At 43.0% G+C, this 20571-nt stretch overlaps 1 protein-coding gene across 1 annotated transcript in view; it reads left to right on the top strand.

Moving 5' to 3' along the window:
- Nucleotides 1-20571, top strand: part of LOC123376130 (protein wntless homolog) — a 63894-nt gene that overhangs the window by 19202 nt on the left and 24121 nt on the right. Inside the window, exon 2 of the mRNA XM_045027904.1 lies at nt 15667-15939. Coding sequence (XP_044883839.1) covers nt 15667-15939 — 273 coding nt within the window. The remainder of the gene's footprint in view (nt 1-15666; nt 15940-20571) is intronic.

The raw sequence follows: 20571 nt of genomic DNA, 5'->3' as shown, positions 1-20571 counted from the left end.
TATTGGATCTTTTCCCCAGTCCCTGGCACCCACTCAGCTAGCAGTACTAGCACCACTTGCCCCTCTGATGGACCTGGGGTTTGACACCTGATCTGATTCTGAGGTGTCCATGCAAGGCTCCATTCAACTAGGGCTCAGTCTATATCTCTTGTCCTACTGAAAAGCATATTTATCTTGGATGTTTACAGAGCAGCCACCTAGTCTTTGGATGTACATTTTTCCCAGCCCAAAGCTATTGTGCCTGCTTCCAGAGCTGATGTGGCTTTTGGTGATGGTGTTGTTCAGTCTGTACTGAATCCATCATTTCTGCACCCTCTTCTGTAATTGAGGAACTACTTGAGAATCTCCTGTGATGGAACACCCGTAGGGACACTACTTGAAGAAGAGCTTACTTACCTTGTACAGTAACTCAAGTTCTCTTAGGTGTGTGTGTGTCTCTCTATGGGTTCTCCACTACCTGCCCTCCTTCTCGTCTGCCTCAGAATCTTTGCACTGGACCTGGGAAACTGGAGGTGGTGAATCCACCACCTCTCTTCCCTCCTCTCCTCTTCCCCTCCCCTAATATGCCCTCATACCAAAGCATAAGGATATCTAGGGCCATGCACAGGCCTACAGACACTGCTGATGGAAAATCTCCAGCCAAGAGTGCGTGGGTGTAAACACGCTTTGTGGTGGAGCCACCCCTAGGGAAACCTATCTCAAAACTCCGGTTACTGTGCAAGGTAAGTAACACAGCTCCTATCATCTCAGTCCTATTTGCTCCAAAAGTTTTGTGCCAGAGAAAGGCAAGAGTACAAACTTCCATGTCTTATTTTATGGGAGAGTGGTCTGTATGTAGCTTAAAAAACTGAGCTGATAGTTTAGTATACTAAACTATTGGAGGTCATTGGGACATTCCTTTTATTAAGGACTTGGCATCAAATGCTCTGAAACACCCTACATAGGCTTTTGTAGCCTGGTGGGGTTGTTTCACATCAAATACTGGCATAACTGAACTTAAAATCTTGCAGTGGGGGCTTGTCTACATGGGCAAGTTAGTGTGAAATAACTAGGGTGGGAAGCTAGTGGGATATAGTTGATTTGTATTTTAACTCCCCGTGTGGATACTTATTCTGCATTTAAGAGTGCCTCTTTGTGTTCTAGGTTAATCCTTCCTAAACCACACAAAGGCACTTGTAGGGCATGTCTGCAGTGTAATCGGCTGTTGTGACTGCATGTGCAGTATGTACAGTATAAACATACTTGAGCTAGCTGTGCTCACAGGAGATCAAAGCTACCTCAATTAACAATAGCAGTGGAACCGCAGCTGTATGGGTTAGTTGCACCCCCTGGGGACCTTGGGTACATACTCAAGCGGGTGCTTCACTGATGCAGTTGTTACTTGAACTAGTTTGATCTGGTTAGATCAAAGCTAGCTCATATCTTCATGTGCTGCAATCACACTTCCCAATTGCAATGTAGACATACCTTCTGCAGAGCAAGATTGTTCACATGTAGAGCTAGTGTACCATAGTTTTTCTGAGCTGGCTATTATGGGCTTTTTTCCCCATGTAGATAAGCCCTAACAAAATAAGTAAGTATTTTTGGCAGATAGAAATATGGCACTAGGTTTTGGGATAAGGGTTGAATCTGGGTGCTCTGGAGGAGAGAAGATTAGAGTCCCAAAAATATGAATGAACCATTGGGGGAGGGATATACGGAGTATCAAACTGGCAATAATAGCAAACAAATAAAATAATGGCGATCTCACTAGCAAGAATTCAAGGTTGTAGGGTTTTTTTTTTTTTTTTTAAATGGTCCTGAGAACAGTGCAGCACTACCATCTTCAGTCTTCTGGCTTCCTAGAACTAATTGATCTATGATAATACTTGAAACTTAAGTTCTCGCTTAAATCTTGGTTCTTGAAGTTACATGAATTACTTAAATCCTAATAAATGATGGCTTGTTCCATGAATATGACTTGAGTGGAAGACTCATGTTTCATTAGCTACAGAATTACTTTTAATATTAAAAGTTGGAAAAATTTGTCTAGGAAATCCATGAGGGTAGTACCACAGTGTGTAGCTAGGAGTAATACAATAACAGTAAAGGAAACGGCTGAAAATTCAGGAAAACCTCTTCACAAGGAGAACTGCTAGATTTAGGAAGAAGGAGCAATGCTGCTTGAGAGGTCTCAGCCTTGTTAGGATAAAACAATCGACTAAAAATATCAAAGGGTATAGTGCTTCCCTGGAAGGCTGCTGCATAGTCTGGCTAACTCCCTGTAAACTGGAATTTTCTTGCCCAAGGCTTGTGGCTGTTTGTGAGTAAGGAGTCTTTGTGGTTGCTTGTTATAGAGGTGGAACAGTCTGAACCCCTAGTTAGTCAGACAGATGACCAGTTTGTCCGCAAATACCTTCCAGACAGACTTGTTACAATATGGATATGAACAAGCTTTGAACAGTGATGTTGTTGTAGCCACTTGGTTCCAGAATATCAGAGACACAAGGTGAGTGAGGTAGTAGTTCTTATTGGACCAAATTCTGTGGGTGAGGGGGACAAGCTTTTGAGCTACACAGAGCTCTTCTTCGGGTCACCGTAGCTCAAAAGCTTGTCTTTCATGAACAGAAGTCGGTCTGATTTTAAATACTGTATTTTAAAACTGTTACCTTCTCCCTCTTGTCTCTTTGAACATAGTGTGAGAAATGGCAAATACAATGTAATGTTCATTGCTTGAATCAGGACTGTTCTGAAGAGCAATGAGCTACAACAGACAGGCTACTGAGATGCCTCTTGTGTTCACCTTCTATGCCTGCCCACCTGTGAGTGTTCTCTGAGTATCTTGGACTGTGAGTTACCTTATTACCTATCCTGCCTCTACTGAGAGGGAGTCCTCTTGTGGGTGTCAGCTCCTTCAACCACTCAAGCTGTCTCCACTGGGCTATGCCAGCCCTTCCTTCGCCTTGCAGGCTAACAATAGGTGACTAATCCCTTTGATTGTTCCCCTGTGATATCCAGCTCCTGATACTAGCTAATCTCAGAAATCCCAGATCCTCTGCGCCCAAAGATGCAACATATCCCAGTTTACAAGTTTTTTCCTGGAAATAACACTTCTGTAAACCACATGGCACTTCTGAGTAAAACAAAGTAGGTTTATTTAAGAGAGAATAAAGACTTCTCTAGAAACAAGAGTGGTGGATAAGCAAGTGGTTACCATACAATATAAAACAAAACCATAAAACATGCTGAACATATGCTTATCAATAGTTTTTCCTTTCCTATCTATTAGACTGAACTGGGCAGGGGTGGGGAGGGACAGGATTTAAAAAAAACCCTTACTCTATTGCCAAGATGGTTGGCTTCTCAGTAACCAGGATCCAAAATGTTCATGAGAGCACTTGTGGCACTCCAAGTGGTTTCCTCCATGAATGGAGCCAGAGTGCCCTTCCCTATCCTCTGATACTGGAAAGTCTTTTGTTTCTGTTCACAGCTTTCCTTTACCTCACTGGCTGATTAGGGAGGAGTGACAACTCCCTCCTGTCTGGATGGGCTGTCTGTGAGGCCCATTACTACTTGGTGATTTAAGCTCTACTCCAGTCCATAAAGCAAACTTCCAATATAAATACATTGTTCCTTTAAATGTGACCTGTACATACCTCTTGTAGCTTACCAAGATTCAAATCATTACAAGCTTTCTGTAGACACCTCCATAATATCCCTTTATGGATAAAAGAACAGGAGTACTTGTGGCACCTTAGAGACTAAAAAATTTATTTGAGCATAAGCTTTCGTGGGCTACAGCTCACTTCTTCGGATGCATGGAATGGAACATATAGTGTGTGTGTGTGTGTGTGTGTGTGTGTAATTACACACACACACACCATGAAAAGGTGGATAAATATGGATAAATACCCTGCAGGATGTATGTTTAATAGTGTAATGAGTCTGTCAGGTCTGAGGTGAAAGCTATTGACCCCTGAATTACTGCATTTGTTTTTTCATTACAACAGCAGTTGTAGAACTCAGGCAACAATACCACACTGTATTATCCTCAGAAATGTCTTTTTTTTTTTAAAAAAAAATTACCTTTCTACTGAAATATACCAAGGCACATGTACAGCTGAACCAAATGCAAGCATGTAAAACTGTATGGTTAAAAACAGCATGCTTGGCACCAATATTTAACTGGAATCTCTTGATGGTAGAGTTGTTTTTGCATAGCACTTTGTAATACTGTTGGTTGACTTGGCTGCAGTTTCACAAAGCATTTTCTCTACTTGGTTCAACGCTTTCTCCAATTTAATGGGATCTGAGCCAAACAAGTAATGTGAGCCAAGTGGCAATGCTTGTTTGGTGTGCAGTTCCTGACAAGAAATATAGAGAGAGTGTCTCTTCTTTCTCAAAGCTATAACTTTGGCTGGGGAGATATCTCAGGTTGCAGGCCAAGTATCTAAAATCATAATCAACCAGCAATGAAAACGTATATTTAAAGCTATAATGAGTTGCATCAAAGCAGGAAACATTAAAGTAGAAATCACGATCCCTCTTAATTCAGAAATGCCTGCTTTAAATCAAACCCAAAGACCTTACAGTGTGTATAAAAGCTCCAGGAGAGCTTGTCTGAAACATCTGGCTTTTGTGAGGTTTAAAAAAAACAAAAAAAACCTAGAATTCAAACTCTTCATGCAAAGCTGCTGTTTTTTGTTAGTCATCAGTGCTAGATGACTGTCTTGTCTGGGGCTAAAGGAATTTAACACTCTACTGCTAAGGTGTGTGTTTAATGGGGTTGTGGGGGACACAAAGACACAAATCTATTACATAATCACAGACACAAAGTTGCCTTTTAAAAACCTATTTCTTGATTTTAACCATAGACTTATCAGGGATTTGTATTTGCTGGGGCTGTGATAACCTATACTTTGCTTCTCATGGCTCCCTAGTGGGGCCTGTGGAAGCCGTGAATAGATGGAATGCAGTGCAGGGACTATTGGAGGCAGGGGCAGTATATGTCTGAGGAGATTGCCCTCCACTACAAAAAGCCATACAGACCTGACTGTCATGCCCTGATGCCCCTTTATGCCAAAGACAACGAAAGGGATCTTTGTAACAAAAAGATCAAAAGTTGTGTGATCTGTCTGTAGGCAACTGCCTTTAATAACCTTCCCAGACCAAACACACACATTCAGATCTGTAACTAGACAGTTTAGCAGCCAGTGACAGCAAGCATATTTGCGCCTCCTGCTGTTTCTCCCCCCTCCCCAGCTATTTTCTGCCCCCATGACTTTGTACCTGGGGTGGCTGCCCTGCTTGCCCTCCCCTGGTTACAGTCCTGCATGTATTGGCTTTGTTGATCTGTTTCTCAGTTCATCCAATTACCTGCAAATAACGTTTTGTAATAAAATTGACAGTAGTAGCCCCCTGCCCCAGCAGACTTCCCTTTTTGAGCTTCAACTGTCCAGCCTGCTCTTGGAGTAACACACGCTTCTTGCCCTAATGAGCACCTTGGGGCTTCTCTACGTGTAAAGCACCACAGGGGCACAGCTGCACTGCTGTAGGGCTCCAGTGTACGTACTGCCCCCCTGTTATCTCTCCAAGAGACAGTAGCTAGGTTGATGGAAGAATTCCTGTTGACCTAGCACTGTCTGCAGGGGGACTTAGGTCAGCTTAATTACCCATGATCAGTTTAGACTTTTCACACCTCTGGGAGAGATTTATAGTTGTGATCTAGGGGGAAAAAAATCAGTGTGGACCACACCTTTGTTCTTGTCAGTTATAATAACTTTGTTATAAATCTAAACTCTAATTTTACAAATCAACTCAGTCAAATAGACCAAAGGGGCAGTACTAACTTTTTAAAAATTGTGCAAGTAGACTTGTGTGTAATGTGTAAATATGTGATGTCTCTGATTCTTGAGTCATTTTATCAGTGTTTGGGCTTGCTGGCATGTGTGTTCCAGCTAATTACAAAAATCAGACTGACCAGGATTTTGTCCTGTGAATTCCTAAACCTTGCTGTGTAATTGGAACTGCTGCAATTTGCATGTGGGTTTTATTATGTCCTGAGTAAATCAACATATCAAAAAGCATTACCAGCAAGGTCTTCACCGGTTGTTGAGAGCTAATGGTGACCTCATGAAAATAGAATTCTGTAGGAGCCGAGTCTGCATTGAGTCTAGCCCCCTTCTTTCATATTTAAAATGACCACACTTACCAAGTCATTTTCTTCCTGTAGAAGTTTTGGCATGGCTCACTGGCGTTCCGCATGCTATTTCCCCCCCCCCCCCCCTCTCCTGTCTAGGTGATAGTGAAAATACGTAAATAGTTGAGAGGGTAAGATTCAAAACACCCTCCAAGTAATTTTAGATGAGGTTTCCATTTATATTTTCATAGCCCAAGGGCACTTGTTAACATCATCTGTAATGATTGAGTAAAGCTAGTCAACTTGTTTTTGGTTTTTTTGGTATATACAAATGTTAGTTTGGAAAATTTAAAAAAAAATTGTGTGGAAAATTTTTCACTTAAAAAAAAACAAAACAAAACAAAAAAAAACCCCATAACATTCTGGTGTTTCAGTGAAACAAATCAAAAGGAACATTTATTTTTCAGAAGATACTTCTCTGACCAGCTCTAGTTCTGAGTTCAGAAAACTGGATAACTGAAATCAGTGCAATAGAGTATCTTTTATATTAATGCTACCTCACCTTGTAATGCTTCAGAAAGCTGGATATCAGTTGTTAAACTAGCACTGTGGTAGGAATGATCTAGTGGACATTTACTGTGAGATCAAACTGTAGTGAATTGGTTGTTATGAAGAATCATGGAGTGTTCTGGTTTTGTAGTGACTCTTTAGTTTATTTGGTATAATACACATCTAGATATAGCCTTATACTGTAAGTACTTGTCATAATATTTTAGACCTATTATGACTTCCAGCACTTACCAAGTGTAGCGATATTTGAGCAAATGCCAGAGAGCTCTACTGGATGAACCAGAATGCAAGCTGATGTCACTACCTTTTTTATTTATTTAAATATTGGTTGTGTTTTTTATTTTTTTTTAATGGGTGGGGTGTGGTGGTGGTGGTGGTCCAGGGGGAAAGGAATATAACATTTAAGGAACATCTTGATTGCCCCTCTCTTCTGAGAGGCTAATCATTGCAGCTCAGTTGCTAATTGTAATGACCGTTAGAAGTGAACTAGTGGGAGACAAGATAAATGCGCGCACACTTCTTATTTCTCCTTGTGTACTAGGGCAAGCATTTATTAAACTGAGATGTTTTGAATCTTAGAACCCATGACCTTAATTTAGGTAATCACTATTTAAGATGGTCCTTACATCCCACTGAAATCAAGTGTAAAGTTAAGCGTGTGGTGTGTGTGTGGGTTTTTTGTTTTTTTTAAGATCCTTTCCTGGATTGGGGCCAATGCAAACTTTCCCTTCTGGTCATAACCTGATTTACTCTAAACGTCCTGTATCTAGAGACAATGTGGCCTATATTATAAGATTCTTTTGGGGGGTATTTTTGATTTTGTTTTATACTAATGGCAGTTGGGTGTAATGAGGAAAAAGATTGTTTTGTTAAATGAAAACAATGTAAAATTTTTGTAATGCCACAATTTCCATAATCAATTGATACCAGAGCCTGGCTTTTCAGACTTTGGTTTAGGCAGAAGCAGCAAGAATGTTTTCATTTAATGTTAGCTGGTCCTCTCTTCTCCTTTTTAAATGCCACAGATGGGATAGTTTCCCTGACATGTTTGCTGCTTTGTATGTAGAGAATGTTTGTTGTTTGCTTCTAAAGACAATCTGGAAGTGATTGCATGCTTCATGAAATGCCCAAATGCTGTGAAAAGCCCAAAACTCTTTTTCCTGGTTCAGTTTTTCTTCTGCCACTTCCCACTCTGGAAAATAATTCCTACTGTGTATCACACAAGACTGCAGGAATATGAACACCCAGCTAGGAATGGGAGAACTCTGTCATATTTAGAACCCTCTCAAAATCATGGTTGCTAGATTTAGAATGATTCCAGTTCCACTTAGCTCCAGGGTTTGTGAGGTCTCTTATGCTCATGTGTAGCTTTAAAGTATTTATTTCCCAGGTGACACTAGAAACATGACAGAACTACTTTGACACAAGAATTATTGTTTGTTTGCATTGCAGTGATGTTAGAAATACAGGTTTTGTTTTAAGGGGGGAAGCTTTTAAAACCCCCAAACCCCTCAGTCCTTTGATTCCTACATCCAATACTGAAGGACTTGCTTGGGGTTTCATCTGTTTGTTTGTTTTATCTTTTAAGACAAAGGGAGTGACTCCTTTTTTTTCTCACGTTGGTGTAAATCAGGAATAACTATTAAAGACAAACAATGAGGAATACTTGTGGCACCTTAGACTAACCAGTTTATTTGGGCATAAGCTTTTGTGGGCTAAAACCCACTTCATCAGATGCATGGAGTGGAAAATAGTGTGTGTGTGTGTATTTTCTCTCTCTCTCCATGAAAAGATGGGAGTTGTCTTACCAAGGCGCGCGTGTGTCAGTGCTAATGAGACAATTCAATTAAAGTGGAAGTGGGCTATTATCAACAGGAGGAAAAAATCACTTTGGTAGCAGTAATGAGGCCAATGTAATCAAGATGGCCCACTTCAAACAGTTGACATGAAGGTGTGAGTAACAGTAGGGGGAAGTTAGTATGCGGAAATTTCACTAGAGAAACTAATTTTCCCCTTACTGTTTCATGGAAAAACAGCGTAATGTAGACAAGGCCATGGGGTGTGACTACAATGGCAATCCAATGTAATTGGGTTTCTATATGCTTTCTACACTGCAGCCCTCCCTGCATAACCGGGTTCGGTCCCATCTACACTTGAGCTCTTTATCCAAGTTGTAAGAGTGTGTGTGTGTCCTCTGAACTGGTTATAGCTGTGTAGTGTAACGGGTCTGTATGTCTGTGACTCACTCACTGACACATAGGGAAATCAGATCAGTTCTGGGGGCTAGGGCAAGGGGAGGGTGGGACGACGAATACAGTAGCGCTGAATTTCAGTGCTAGAAACTATTAAATTAATGGATGTCTTCCAAATGGTACAGTAGCTTGACACTCATTGTACTGTCCAACTTGCTGCTTTTTTTTTTTTTTAAGTTGTGATCCAGCAGCAAGAGAAATACAGTTTTACCCTAGCAATATGCTTTGATTCAGTTAATCAGAGCAGGTCGTTATCTCATCTGCATGATGAGGTTCGTGACCATCTTATTATCAGCTACTGATATGAGTATGTGCTTTACACAGAGACTTGCTCAGTGGGACATATTGAAAGGGAATTGTGGGCAAAGTAAATTGACCAATAATATTAGGTTCATCTCTTATTGTTGAAGGTACCTGGAGCTGAATCCATTTATTCCCTTTCCACCAGCTAATCTTATTTTGATCCCACTGTGCAGTCACACTCCTATGTCTGTCTGCTTACCTAATAAATTAAGCACTTCTTACTTTGCTGCATGGCCCAGTTTCTGCTTAATCTTGAAGGATAAATATTTGTTGGAATATAAGCCTCTTGGGTAACTTATCAATATTGTAGCTGAACATAGAAGTTTCTCAAAATTTAGTCCCCAATAGTCTTTAAAGAAACAGTATTTTTATTGGCAATATGCTGATCTTCATTTGGTAGGGGGGTGTGTGTGTGTGTGTGTCTGTCTCTCTCTCTCTCACCAACTGAACTTGAAGAGGCAATTTCTACACATTCTTTTCTCCATTCAACTAATCTGCTGCCACATCTCTTCACAAAGGTGAGAGAGAGGCTATATTCTTCTGACCCATATGTTCTTGGGCATAAACTAGGGAAATACAACCTATATGGAGCTGTTATAAGGTGGGTGCGTAACTAGTTGGAAAACCATTCCCAGAGAGTAGTTATCAGTGGCTCACAGTCAAGCTGGAGAGGCATAAAGGAGAGTCCCACAGGGATCAGTTCTGTTTAATATCTTCATCAATGGTTTAGAAATGAGAGAGAGAGTACACTTATAACGTTTGCAAATGATACAAAGCTGGGAGGAGTTGCAAGTGCTTTGGAAGATAGGATTAAAATTCAAAATGATCTGGACAAACTGGAGAAATGATCTGAGGTGTAAATAGAATAAAATTCACTAAGGACAAATGCAAAGTACTCCACTTAGGAAAGAACATTCAGTTGCACACCTAGAAAATGGGGAAATGACTGCCTTGCAAGGAGTACTGCAGAAAGCAAACTGGAGGTCATAGTGGATCACAAACTAAAGATGAGTCAACAGTATAAAACTGTTGTGCACACTATAAAAAGCAAACCTCATTCTGGGATGTATTCACAGGAGTGTTGTAAGCTAAGACATGAGAAGTAATTCTTCTGCTCTAATCCATGCTGAGTAGGCCTCAGCTGGAGTGTGGTGCCCAGAAATGGACTCAATACATGTCAGGAAAGCTGTGGAAAAATTGGAGAGAGGCCAGAGAAAAGCAGCAAAAATGATTAAGGGTCTAGAAAACCTCTTAAGCACTAGAATAAATTGTCTAGGGAGGTTAAAAACATCCATGATGGAGATTCTACAAGAGCAGGTTAGACAAACATCTGTCAGGGATGGTTTAGATCAGAGGTGGGCAAACTACAGCCTGCGGGCCGCATCCGGCCCACAGGACTGTCCTGTCCTGCCCGGCCCTTTTGCTCCCAGCTGGGGAGGCTAGCCCCCGACCCCTCCCATGCTGTCGTGTGTCCTCTTCCCCCCCCCCCGCAGCCTCAGCTTGCCGCACTGGCAGCGCTCTGGGCAGCAGGGCTGTGAGCTCCTGCCGGGCAGCGTGGCTGCAAGAGCCGCCAGCCTGCCCCAGTGCTCTAGGCTGCACAGCGGCGTTGCTGGCTCTGGCCAGGCGACACAGCTGCCAGTCCTGGTGCTCTGGGGAAGGGGGGCTTGGATAAGGGGCAGGGGCCGGTTGGATAGGTATGGGAGTTCCAGTGGGCCTGTCAGTGGCAGGGGTGTGGACAGTGATGAGCTGCCAAAATCTTAACCAGTTCCCTATAAAAAGTTCTGTTTTATGGGGGGAGGGGCAGGGGAAGACATACTCGTGGGGCCGGGGGCCCCTGCAGGGTCTGGGGCAAATTGCCCCACTTGCCCCCTCGGCAGCCCTAGAGCTTGCAGCCCCCTCCCCCCTTACCTTGCTGGCAGCTTAAAGCAGCAGGATGACTCTGGAGCTCAGCTGAGCTGCCCAGCTGATGCTGGCGGCTGGCCACGCTGCAGCTGGGGGGAAGGGCCGGGGGAGCCTCAGCCTCCCCAGGTGGGAATCCTGGGAGCAACAGGATGGTCTGGCCCGCAGACCAGAGTTCTTTGCCCACTCCCTGGCCCTTTAACAACCAGTTCTCCACGGAGGTCTAATTTTAGCAACCGGTTCTTGGGAACCCGTGGGAACCGGCTCCAGCTCACCACTGCTAGGTGTGGATAGGGGTTGGGGCAGTCAGGGAACAGGGAGATCTGGATGGGGGGGTGGGGTCCTGCAGGGAGTCCCAGGAGGGGATGTTCAGGGTGCTTGGATGGGTTGGGGGCTCTGAGGGGGGGCAGTTGGGGTGGGAAGTGGGAGGGGGCAGATAAGGGGTGGGGGGCCAGGCTGTTTGGGGAGGCATAGCCTTCCCTACCAAGCCCTCCATACAGTTTCAGAACTCTGATGTGGCCCTCAGGCCAAAAAGTTTGCCCACCTCTTGTCTAGATAATGCTGGGTCCTGCCTTGAGTGCAGGGGACTGGCCTAGATGACCTCTCGAGGTTCCTTCCAGTGCTGTGATTCGATGCAAGATCTTGAATGCTGCAGACCTAATGTGGTGTTGCTGCCTTGGGTTGGGCAGGGAGTTCCTCCACACTATAGGAACATATCTGGATACCTAATTTTGAAGACCTGTAGATCTCTTCTCTTCTCTCCCCACCCCTGCAGCATATAGGAGACTATCCAGCAGACGTAGGTTGATGGGTGGCTACTACAGTGTGAAGATTGCATAAGGGTACAGTGTAGCTGCAGACTGAGCATTCAACTGCAGACAATAATTTTGTGCCTTTTTTCCTGGGTTACCCGTGCAGATGCCATAGCATGGCAAGCATGGAGCCCGCTCAGCTCACCACTGCTGTTGTGAGCATTGTAAACACCTCGCGCATTATACTGCAGTATGTGCAGAACCTGGCTAAGAGACGGCAGCATGAGGATGATTGTGAGGAGAACATGGACACAGACATTCCTGAAAGTATGGGCCGTGGCAATTGGGACATCATAGCAGCAGTGAGGATGGTTGATACAGTGGAATGCCGATTCTGGGCCTGGCAAACGAGCACAGACTGATGGGACCACATAGTGTTGCAGGTATGGGATGATTCTCAGTGGCTGTGAAACTTTCACCTGCGTAAGGCCACTTTCCTGGAACTCTGAGTTGCTTTCCTCTGCCCTGAAGCGCAGGAATACCAAGATGAGAGCTGCCCAACAGTTGAGAAGCAAGTGGAGATTGCCATGCTTGACTGCTACCGGTCAGTCGGGAATCAATTTGGAGTGGGCAAACCTACTGTGGGGACTGCTGTGATTCAGGCAGCCAACGCAATCACTGACATTCTGCTATCTAGGGTAGTGACTTTGGAAAATGTGCAGGTCATAGTGGATGGCTTTGCTGCAGTGGTTTCCCTAACTGTGGTGCGGCGATAGGGATATGCGTTCCATCTATCTTGGCACCGGGCCACCTTGCCAACCAGTACATAATCCGCAAGGGTGCTGCAAGCACTGGTGGATCACAAGGGATGTTTCACTGACATCAACGTGGGATGGCTGGGAAATGTGCATGACACTCGTATCTTTAGTAACTCTGGGCTGTTTGAGCAGCTGCAAGAAGGGACTTACTTCCCAGATCAGAAAATTACTGCTGGGAATGTTGAAATGCCAATAGTTATCCTTGGAGAGACAGCCTACTGCTTTCTCCCATGGCTAATGAAGCCATACACAGGCAGCCTGGACAGTAGTAAGGAGCAGTTCAACTATAGGCTGAGCAAGTGCAGAATGGTGGCAAAATGTGCCTTTGGACATTTAAAAGCTTGCTGGTGCTGTTTGACTAGGTTAGACCTCAGCGCAACCAATATTCCCATTGTTATTACTGCTTGCTGTGTGCTCCATAATATCTGTGAGAGTAAGGGGGAGACGTTTATGGTGGGATGGGATGTTGAGGCAAATCGCCTGGCTGCCAATTTTGAACAGCCAGACACAAGGGTGATTAGAAGAGCACAGGTAGGTGCGCTGCATGTTGGAGAGGCTTTGAAAACCAGTTTCATGACTGGCCAGGCTACAGTGTGACAGTTGTGTGTGTTTCTCCTTGATGCAAACCCACCCGCTTCGTTGTGGGTGTTCCCCCCCCCCCTTTTTTTTTTTTTAAAGGAGATAACTGACAAGGTAGCCTGGGTTGGGTAGGGTGGGGTGAGGGAGGAGGGAAGGACAAGGCCACATTTTTGATTTATAGTGTGGCTACAATAAGCACTGTTCGAATGGCAGCCTTCTCTTGCTTGGGCCATCCTCTGGAGTGGAGTGGCTGGGTGCCCAGAGCCTCCCACCCACGTTCTTGGGCGTCTGGCTGAGGAGGATATGGAACTTGGTGAGGAGGGCAGGTGGTTGTACAGTGGATGCAGCGGCGATCTGTGCTTTTGTTGGCTTTCCTGCAGCTCCATCAGATGCCTGACCATGTCCATTTGCTCCCCCATTAGCCTCAGCATTGCATCCTGCCTCTTCTCATCGCGCTCACTTAATGCTTTCCTGGACTGGGCCACTGAATGCCTCCATGCATTCAGCTGTGCCCTATCAGTGCAGGAGGACTGCATGAGCTCAGAAAACATGTCATTGTGAATGCATTTTTTTTTTTTGTGTGGGTTTTTTTTTTTTTTTAATTTTTTCTTCTCCTCAGGGATGGAGATAAGGGGAGCATAGAAATATTTGCACCTGCGAGGTGATAAAAAGGGAGAGTAAAATTTAAGATGATACATTTCTGAGAACAAAAGGGAGACTCTTTCACAGTGAATCAAGTAATTCACAGCAGACAGCACATGTGCTTTAGGTACAAGGTCGCATTTTGCCTTTTTATATTGAGTGCCTGCCGGTATGGTGACCCATCACACACAACCGGGCAACAGAATTCGGTTTCCAGGCAGCCTCGGTAAGCCAAAGGGTACGCGGGTTTGGCTTCTAATGCCTTCATAACACGTGGGAATGTTTTCAAACTGCAGCGCCCTCCTTTCCCATACCAAGCAATGCCGGTTGGGTTTGCCATTTAAAAAGAGGGGCTGCAGTTTTCTAGTGGATGTGCAGCACACACATCCATTATAAAATCAACCTAACGTGGCTAAATTTGACCTAACCCTATAGTGTAGACCAGAGCCGAGTTGCTAACTGTTGTGAAAAGGCATTGTGAAATCTTGTTGAAGGGCCACAGTGAAATCTCTGGCCCCAGCCGCACTGGAAGCAAGTATGGCACAACTGTAGAAACTTGAATTAGTGACTGCAAAGACTGGGAGCCTCACAGCCCAAAGACTTTTAAGGTGGCATTTCTAGCAAGCTACAAAAAGTGCAATAAACCCTTTTGCTCCTGGTTTGTAAAGCCCATCGATCAAAATGATGGTGTCTACTAGAGACCTGCTGCCATGAATGGAAGTCACTAGTTAATATTACTACTTCTGGATTATCATAAGCACTGGTTTGAAAACTAATTTGGATTAAAATGTGGTAACATGGCTTAACCAACTGGGGTGGATGGAGCCAAATGGTGTTTAGTCTCAAGCTCCATCCATTCAGCTGGCTAAACCATGCTGAGGCCATTTAAAAACAACTTGCATTCAAATTTCTCTCTGCAGAAATAAGGCTAAAGGCAAGGAAGGGCTTTGCATGTAAGAACTAGGAGCGATATGTATTCTAGCTAGATAAAGTCAGCTGGGATGTGTGTGTGGCTTTTTGTTTTTTATGATGCCTCATCCTGGCCTCCCTTCTTATGTTAGAAATCTCCTTGGACAAATACCTAGATGTACAAGATATTACACAACAATATGTCTAATATGAGCCTCCAGCTAGTTCTTTGTCTCTCAAATAATTACAAGCACAATAAAGAGGCTAGGTTTTGAAAATCTGTAATTGCCTCTTTCTGCTAAAGAAGCTGGAAATGCATAGGTGGCACATTCACATCTAAATTCTTCCACTATGCCATGTACCAACTGATACAGTAAAATCACAGCACACAGCTTATAGAATGACTTTTCAGTCCACATTTTCTTTAGTCTCTCTCTGAAGGGCCATAAGTTGGACAACTCTGCCTGATCCAGTGGATAGATGTGCTACGTTCTGCACCTCACTTCCATTGGCCTTCATTAAGTGTCCCTCATGGTCACCAGTGGCTAATCCACCATGTGATGCAAAGTGTCACTGGTATGCCTAGTCAGTAGAACAAGGCTAAAACTTTTTCACATAGAAACTTCTTTACTTAACTACTGTGTTGCTTCTTGCGTACGTTGAAAGGATTCCTAAAGTATTTTTAAAAGGCTAATAGCAATGACTGCTCTGATGTAACTTGCCTCCTGTACTTTTCTGGGGGGGTTGAGGATAATCTGGTTTCATAAGCCGTTAGTCATGTAACATGTTAAAGATTCTAAAAATGTGGCTTGTTTCAATTTCAGCTCCAAGTCCCACTACAGCTATGCACTACATGTCAATAAAATGTGTAGATGTACGGAAAAACCACCACAAAACCAAGTGGCTAATGCCTTGGGGACCCAACCAGTGTGAGAAGATCCAAGATCTTGACGAGGCAATGAGCAGACAAATAGAAGCCAATGACATTGTGTTTGCTGTTCACATCCCCCTCCCCAGCAAGGAGATGAGTCCCTGGTTCCAGTTCATACTTGTTATCCTGCAGCTGGACATTGCGTTCAAGAAAAATAATGAGATAAGTATGTCTCTCTCTGTATGTCAGGCTGTATGTATCCCCAAAAATGCTTGATCAGTACAAGAAAATGTTGACGTGTGTGTGTGTGTTTAAAAAAATCTTTTAAAATACATTTTATTTAACTATTTTAATTGTCTATATAGACAAAGTTGAGCTACATGGGGTACGTACTAACAGTGAGAACATATAAACACTGTGTGTTCCCTTTTGAAACCATCATCTTAAGGAGAATTTTAATGTCCTGAAGCTCTGTCAATGTATGTTATTTACTGTGTATAAAATTTATTTAATCATGGGGAAAAATCAAAATATCTCCCAACAATACAAAAGGGAGTGACCCTGGTAAGAGCAATGTCTTCTCCAAACCCCCCTTTGCCAGATTATACTACGTAACAAACTGTTTGGGCTTTAATACTGCTCCCACTGAAGTCCACTGGCAACAATCCACTGACTTAGTGGAACTAGGATTTGAACCATAAAACAAAGGTTGCTAATTGCGGTCCACTATCTCCCTCTGCATGGAAGAAAGTTTTAAAAAAAAAAAAATTCCAGAAACTATGTTGGGGGTAGTGATGCTAACAAGATGAATGGTCAGTGAAAAGAACAGTTAATTATTAAAATTGTGTGAGCTAGGGAGGCCCCTTCTCATTGAAAAATAAATCGTGGGGAAGGGACAGCTCTAGCAAAAGGAAGGAAAGTTAACATAAGGAACTCTCCTCTTCCTCTCCCTCCCAACAAAGAATACTGAAGCATAATTCTGATCTGCAATCAGAAATGGCCTTTTTCTTTACTCCCTCACCTGCCAAACCTCAGTTTTGCAAGCACAAATATGGAGTGGATTTTTTTTCCCTCCCTCATCTTTTTAAAACAGAAATGATCTCAAGGTGATGTTCAGTCCTACTTTTGTTGAGTGAACATGAATCTATCCTCTCCTTTCTGTTACTGGATGTAGTAGCCTTACACTTTTGGATGATAACCTGGGCTGGCCCCACCTACAAGGGCTCATTCTGAAAGACTTCGCAATGGTAAAATGCATGGTTGATTTCCATTATGACACCACTTGGAAGTCGCTCCCCTAAGATCCATATCCAAACTTATTATATAGTGTTATTACAGACTAATCAGCAGTACTCCTAACCAGGCTAAAATCAACTGTATTAAATCTACACTTCTTTTTTTCTTCCAGTGAGCACACATCCCTTGCATTTATAAATTAGCTTTTCAAGGCTACTGAAATCTGCATAGGCACGATCAGAAAACCAGAGAAAGATAAGGAGGATGTTCATCTGTACTCAACAGTGACCCTGTAACTTTATGATGCTTGCTTGAACTGGTGGTCAGTTCACTGCACAAGCCAGGACCTCTTTTCACTAGTGGTCTGCAAGCTGTTTGAGCTGAACAAAAGTATATTTGCAATAATTCTCTGTACTCAAATTTTCTAGCTGAGTTGGATTATTTTGAGGAATCTGATATTCAGGTTCTGGGAGGGGGTATGTATACAATATTTGTCTGGTGGGGGCAGGGCTCCAGTGACAAGGTTGCAGTGACTCATGTTGTTTTTTGATGTAGGCTTTTCCTCTGACCAGTTCGAGTTCTAAATTTTGCCACTTGAGCCACAGGGCAAGGATAATGGGAGACTGTCATAGTTCTACCACAGTTTAATTAGTATTACTCTGCTCACTAGGCATTGCTGACTGTTTAGAATAACACAAGTCAGGCATGTATGTCAGTCAAACAATTTCAGAACGTGGTCATTGACTAAACAGGGGCTTTCCTGTGGTAGAATGAAATGCTAGTCATGACACTGTGGCCCCAAGTGGACTCTGTAAGATGGTTTATTTTTCTCAAAGCAAAACAAACTGGGTAGCCCTAAAATATGCCTTCAGGAATGCTGGTATTACGCCCTTCGGAAGAAAGGAAGGCCTTATTCATGTATATCTTTAGAAACGTGTTTAGGTCTTTAATAAGGATCCAGATACTTAGAAAAAGCAGTTTGCTCTTATGTCTGTCAACTTGCATGGGAAAGCTGCCTGAGTTCGGCTTTTCTCTAAAAAAGGCTAGTTTCTGGGTCTAAACAGACTATTCCTTTTTAATGCAATGTTTACTCAAATACTGAAGACAACAAATGCTCTTGCTCAGTTTGACTGACTGTTCTGCAGAAGATGGGGAGCATGGAGAAATCTGCCAAAGAAGTGTGAACGGCTGAAGTGGTTAAAATGGGCTGTGTTTGGCTACTGAAATACGCCATGCATAGTTCATTTAATTGGTCAAGCAGGTACAACTGCAAATAGAATTCCAGTCTTATCTTAGTGCACTAAGTCTCATTCACATAAGCTGTATGAAACAAATGCTCTGTGTGAATAACATTGGCCAGTCTCCATCAATAACACAGCTGTTGAAAGAGCTTAGTTACCAGGACGATGGATGGCACTCTCTGAGGGAATGTTTGTATGCAGTAATCTGACATTTAGCTGGCTGGCAGCAACCTTGAAAGTGAGAGAGAATTATGGGGGGGGGGGCATTGGTGGTGGTCTTGTTTCTGACCACAAGAAATGGCTTGCTTAAGAGTCACTAAAAAAGACTTCTTTTGAAACTAGAAGTGTTACTCTATTACTGTGCAATTAGATCTTATTCCTGTCATTGAGTTGGAGAACACTGGAAACTTTTTGGGAATGGGTAAAATGCCACTCAGCTCATCAGTGCTTATTCCACCATATAACACCTGGTTTCAAACCAACTGTTTCTTAGCTGACCTACAGTACACATGCCTCAACTTAGCCCAGCACCTAGCAGGCCATTGCCTGCATTTATGCTCTTCTAAACTTTCATGCATTCTGGCCTTTGATCCTTCAGCAGTAAGTTTGCCTTCAGCAGGTAATATTCCAAGTTGGATACACTTCCAACAATGGCTTAAATCCTCTTTCACTTGCTTAATAGGTTTGCATTAGAATCTATCTTTTGTTCTCATAATTTAAGTCCTTCAATTTAAGACTAGAGAGGACTGAGGATTGGAAACTTAAGTAATAGAAATAACGGTCTGCACATCTTGCCGCCGCCACCACCACATTGGTTATAGCTGAATGCTTCATGAAGGAGAGAGAATGTGCTGTATCACTAGACACAGTATTTTTTTTTTGGTCTGCTGTACCTTCTTGGACATAGGACTTTCTAGTTTATCAAGCTTCACCTCTTGTACATCATCTGGAAGACTGGGCCATTGTACACTGATCTATAATAATGAACATTAGCACTCCTCCTCAGACTACTTTATATTTAACCTTTTATGCAGAGAACTGATTTACTTCTATTCACATTTGGGCTCGGTTTTATTCCCAACTCTTGCTGTAAACTTGGCCAAGTCACATGACATCTCTGCCTCCATTTCAACGTGTATAAAATCAGGAAAACATTTTGAAATCGGTATATGAAATGTGCTTTTATAAGCAGGAGGTGGTGGAAGCATTTTATTGCACAGAAAATCAATGGTGTGACTTTACCTATAACATTCCCTAGGTGTCTTGTGAAGGATTTAAACCACTTTCAGCCTAATTAAAAAAAAAAGGGGGGGGGCGGGGGAAACGAGGAGACACATTTGAAGTGAATCTTAAAAATCCTAATAGATGCAAATAACTTAAATTTCCAGTATTGTCAGCATGGAGGAAACAATTACCATCACCACTTCCTTTTTCTGAAGGAGATCACACCATAGTCCATCTAGCCCTGTATGCTCCTACTGAGATTTGTATGAGCTGGCCCTCTTCTCTTCCTAGGTCGGCTGGCTTGTACTTCCATCCTTTGTTAGCTGTCTGCTAATGCAAAAACTGACTTCCCCCGCCCCTAGTTGCAAGTGTCTTTCCAGGTTGTTTTATTAGTATGTGGCTGGCACAGACCTGTCATTCTGTAAAATTACTTCCTTATTTTTAGACTGCTTTTTGTGAGTGAAGATATCTGTACTAATAACAGTTTAAAGGGAATTGGGTGACAGCTCATAGCAGTTGAATCTCTAACCTCAAAATCCCAGACATATTGAGATGTGACATGGGCAATGCAAGGAGAGTTAAATCGTCTTTTTATTTAGGGCTCTTGTAGTTTGTGACCTGACTTACCTTATGGATGTTCATGAAACTGTCATGGAGAAGTCTGTGACTGGCTGGAAGCCTTAGGAAAACATGGGAGCAGGAGACAATCCTCCGTGGCACACTGCCTACTGTATAAACTTGTTTATTTTCTCATTTAGAGAGTTTCAAAATAATCCAGTGGGACAGGTGAGATTATTATTCACCACCTCTTGGTATTGACAACTGAGGTGCTAAATGAGGATGTGAAATCTGAAGTCTCCATTATCCATACAACATCCTGTTTATATTGACAGTGGAATTGCATAACCACCTTTTCTGTGCACAAGTGTCCTGCGCATCTATGGAAGGCTCATCTAGTTTGAGCATACAGTGGGGGAAGTGGAAGGGAAACTCTCTCACAACTACGCATGCTTAATCTGAATCTTAACTATATACGGTAGCCTGTTACAGGTGCCTGGCCAGTCTCATGTTTCGACACTAAAGGAGGTGGTGGATACCATGTTTGTGTGTGACCCCCCCCCCCCACCTCAGTTTTTTTGCAGCCATACATGGTTCTG

The sequence above is a fragment of the Mauremys mutica genome, chromosome 8 (assembly GCF_020497125.1).
Source record: "Mauremys mutica isolate MM-2020 ecotype Southern chromosome 8, ASM2049712v1, whole genome shotgun sequence".
Taxonomy (NCBI): Eukaryota; Metazoa; Chordata; order Testudines; family Geoemydidae; genus Mauremys; species Mauremys mutica.
The sequence above is the reverse complement of the archived record's forward strand: the minus strand, read 5'-3'. Positions and strand labels throughout refer to the sequence as shown.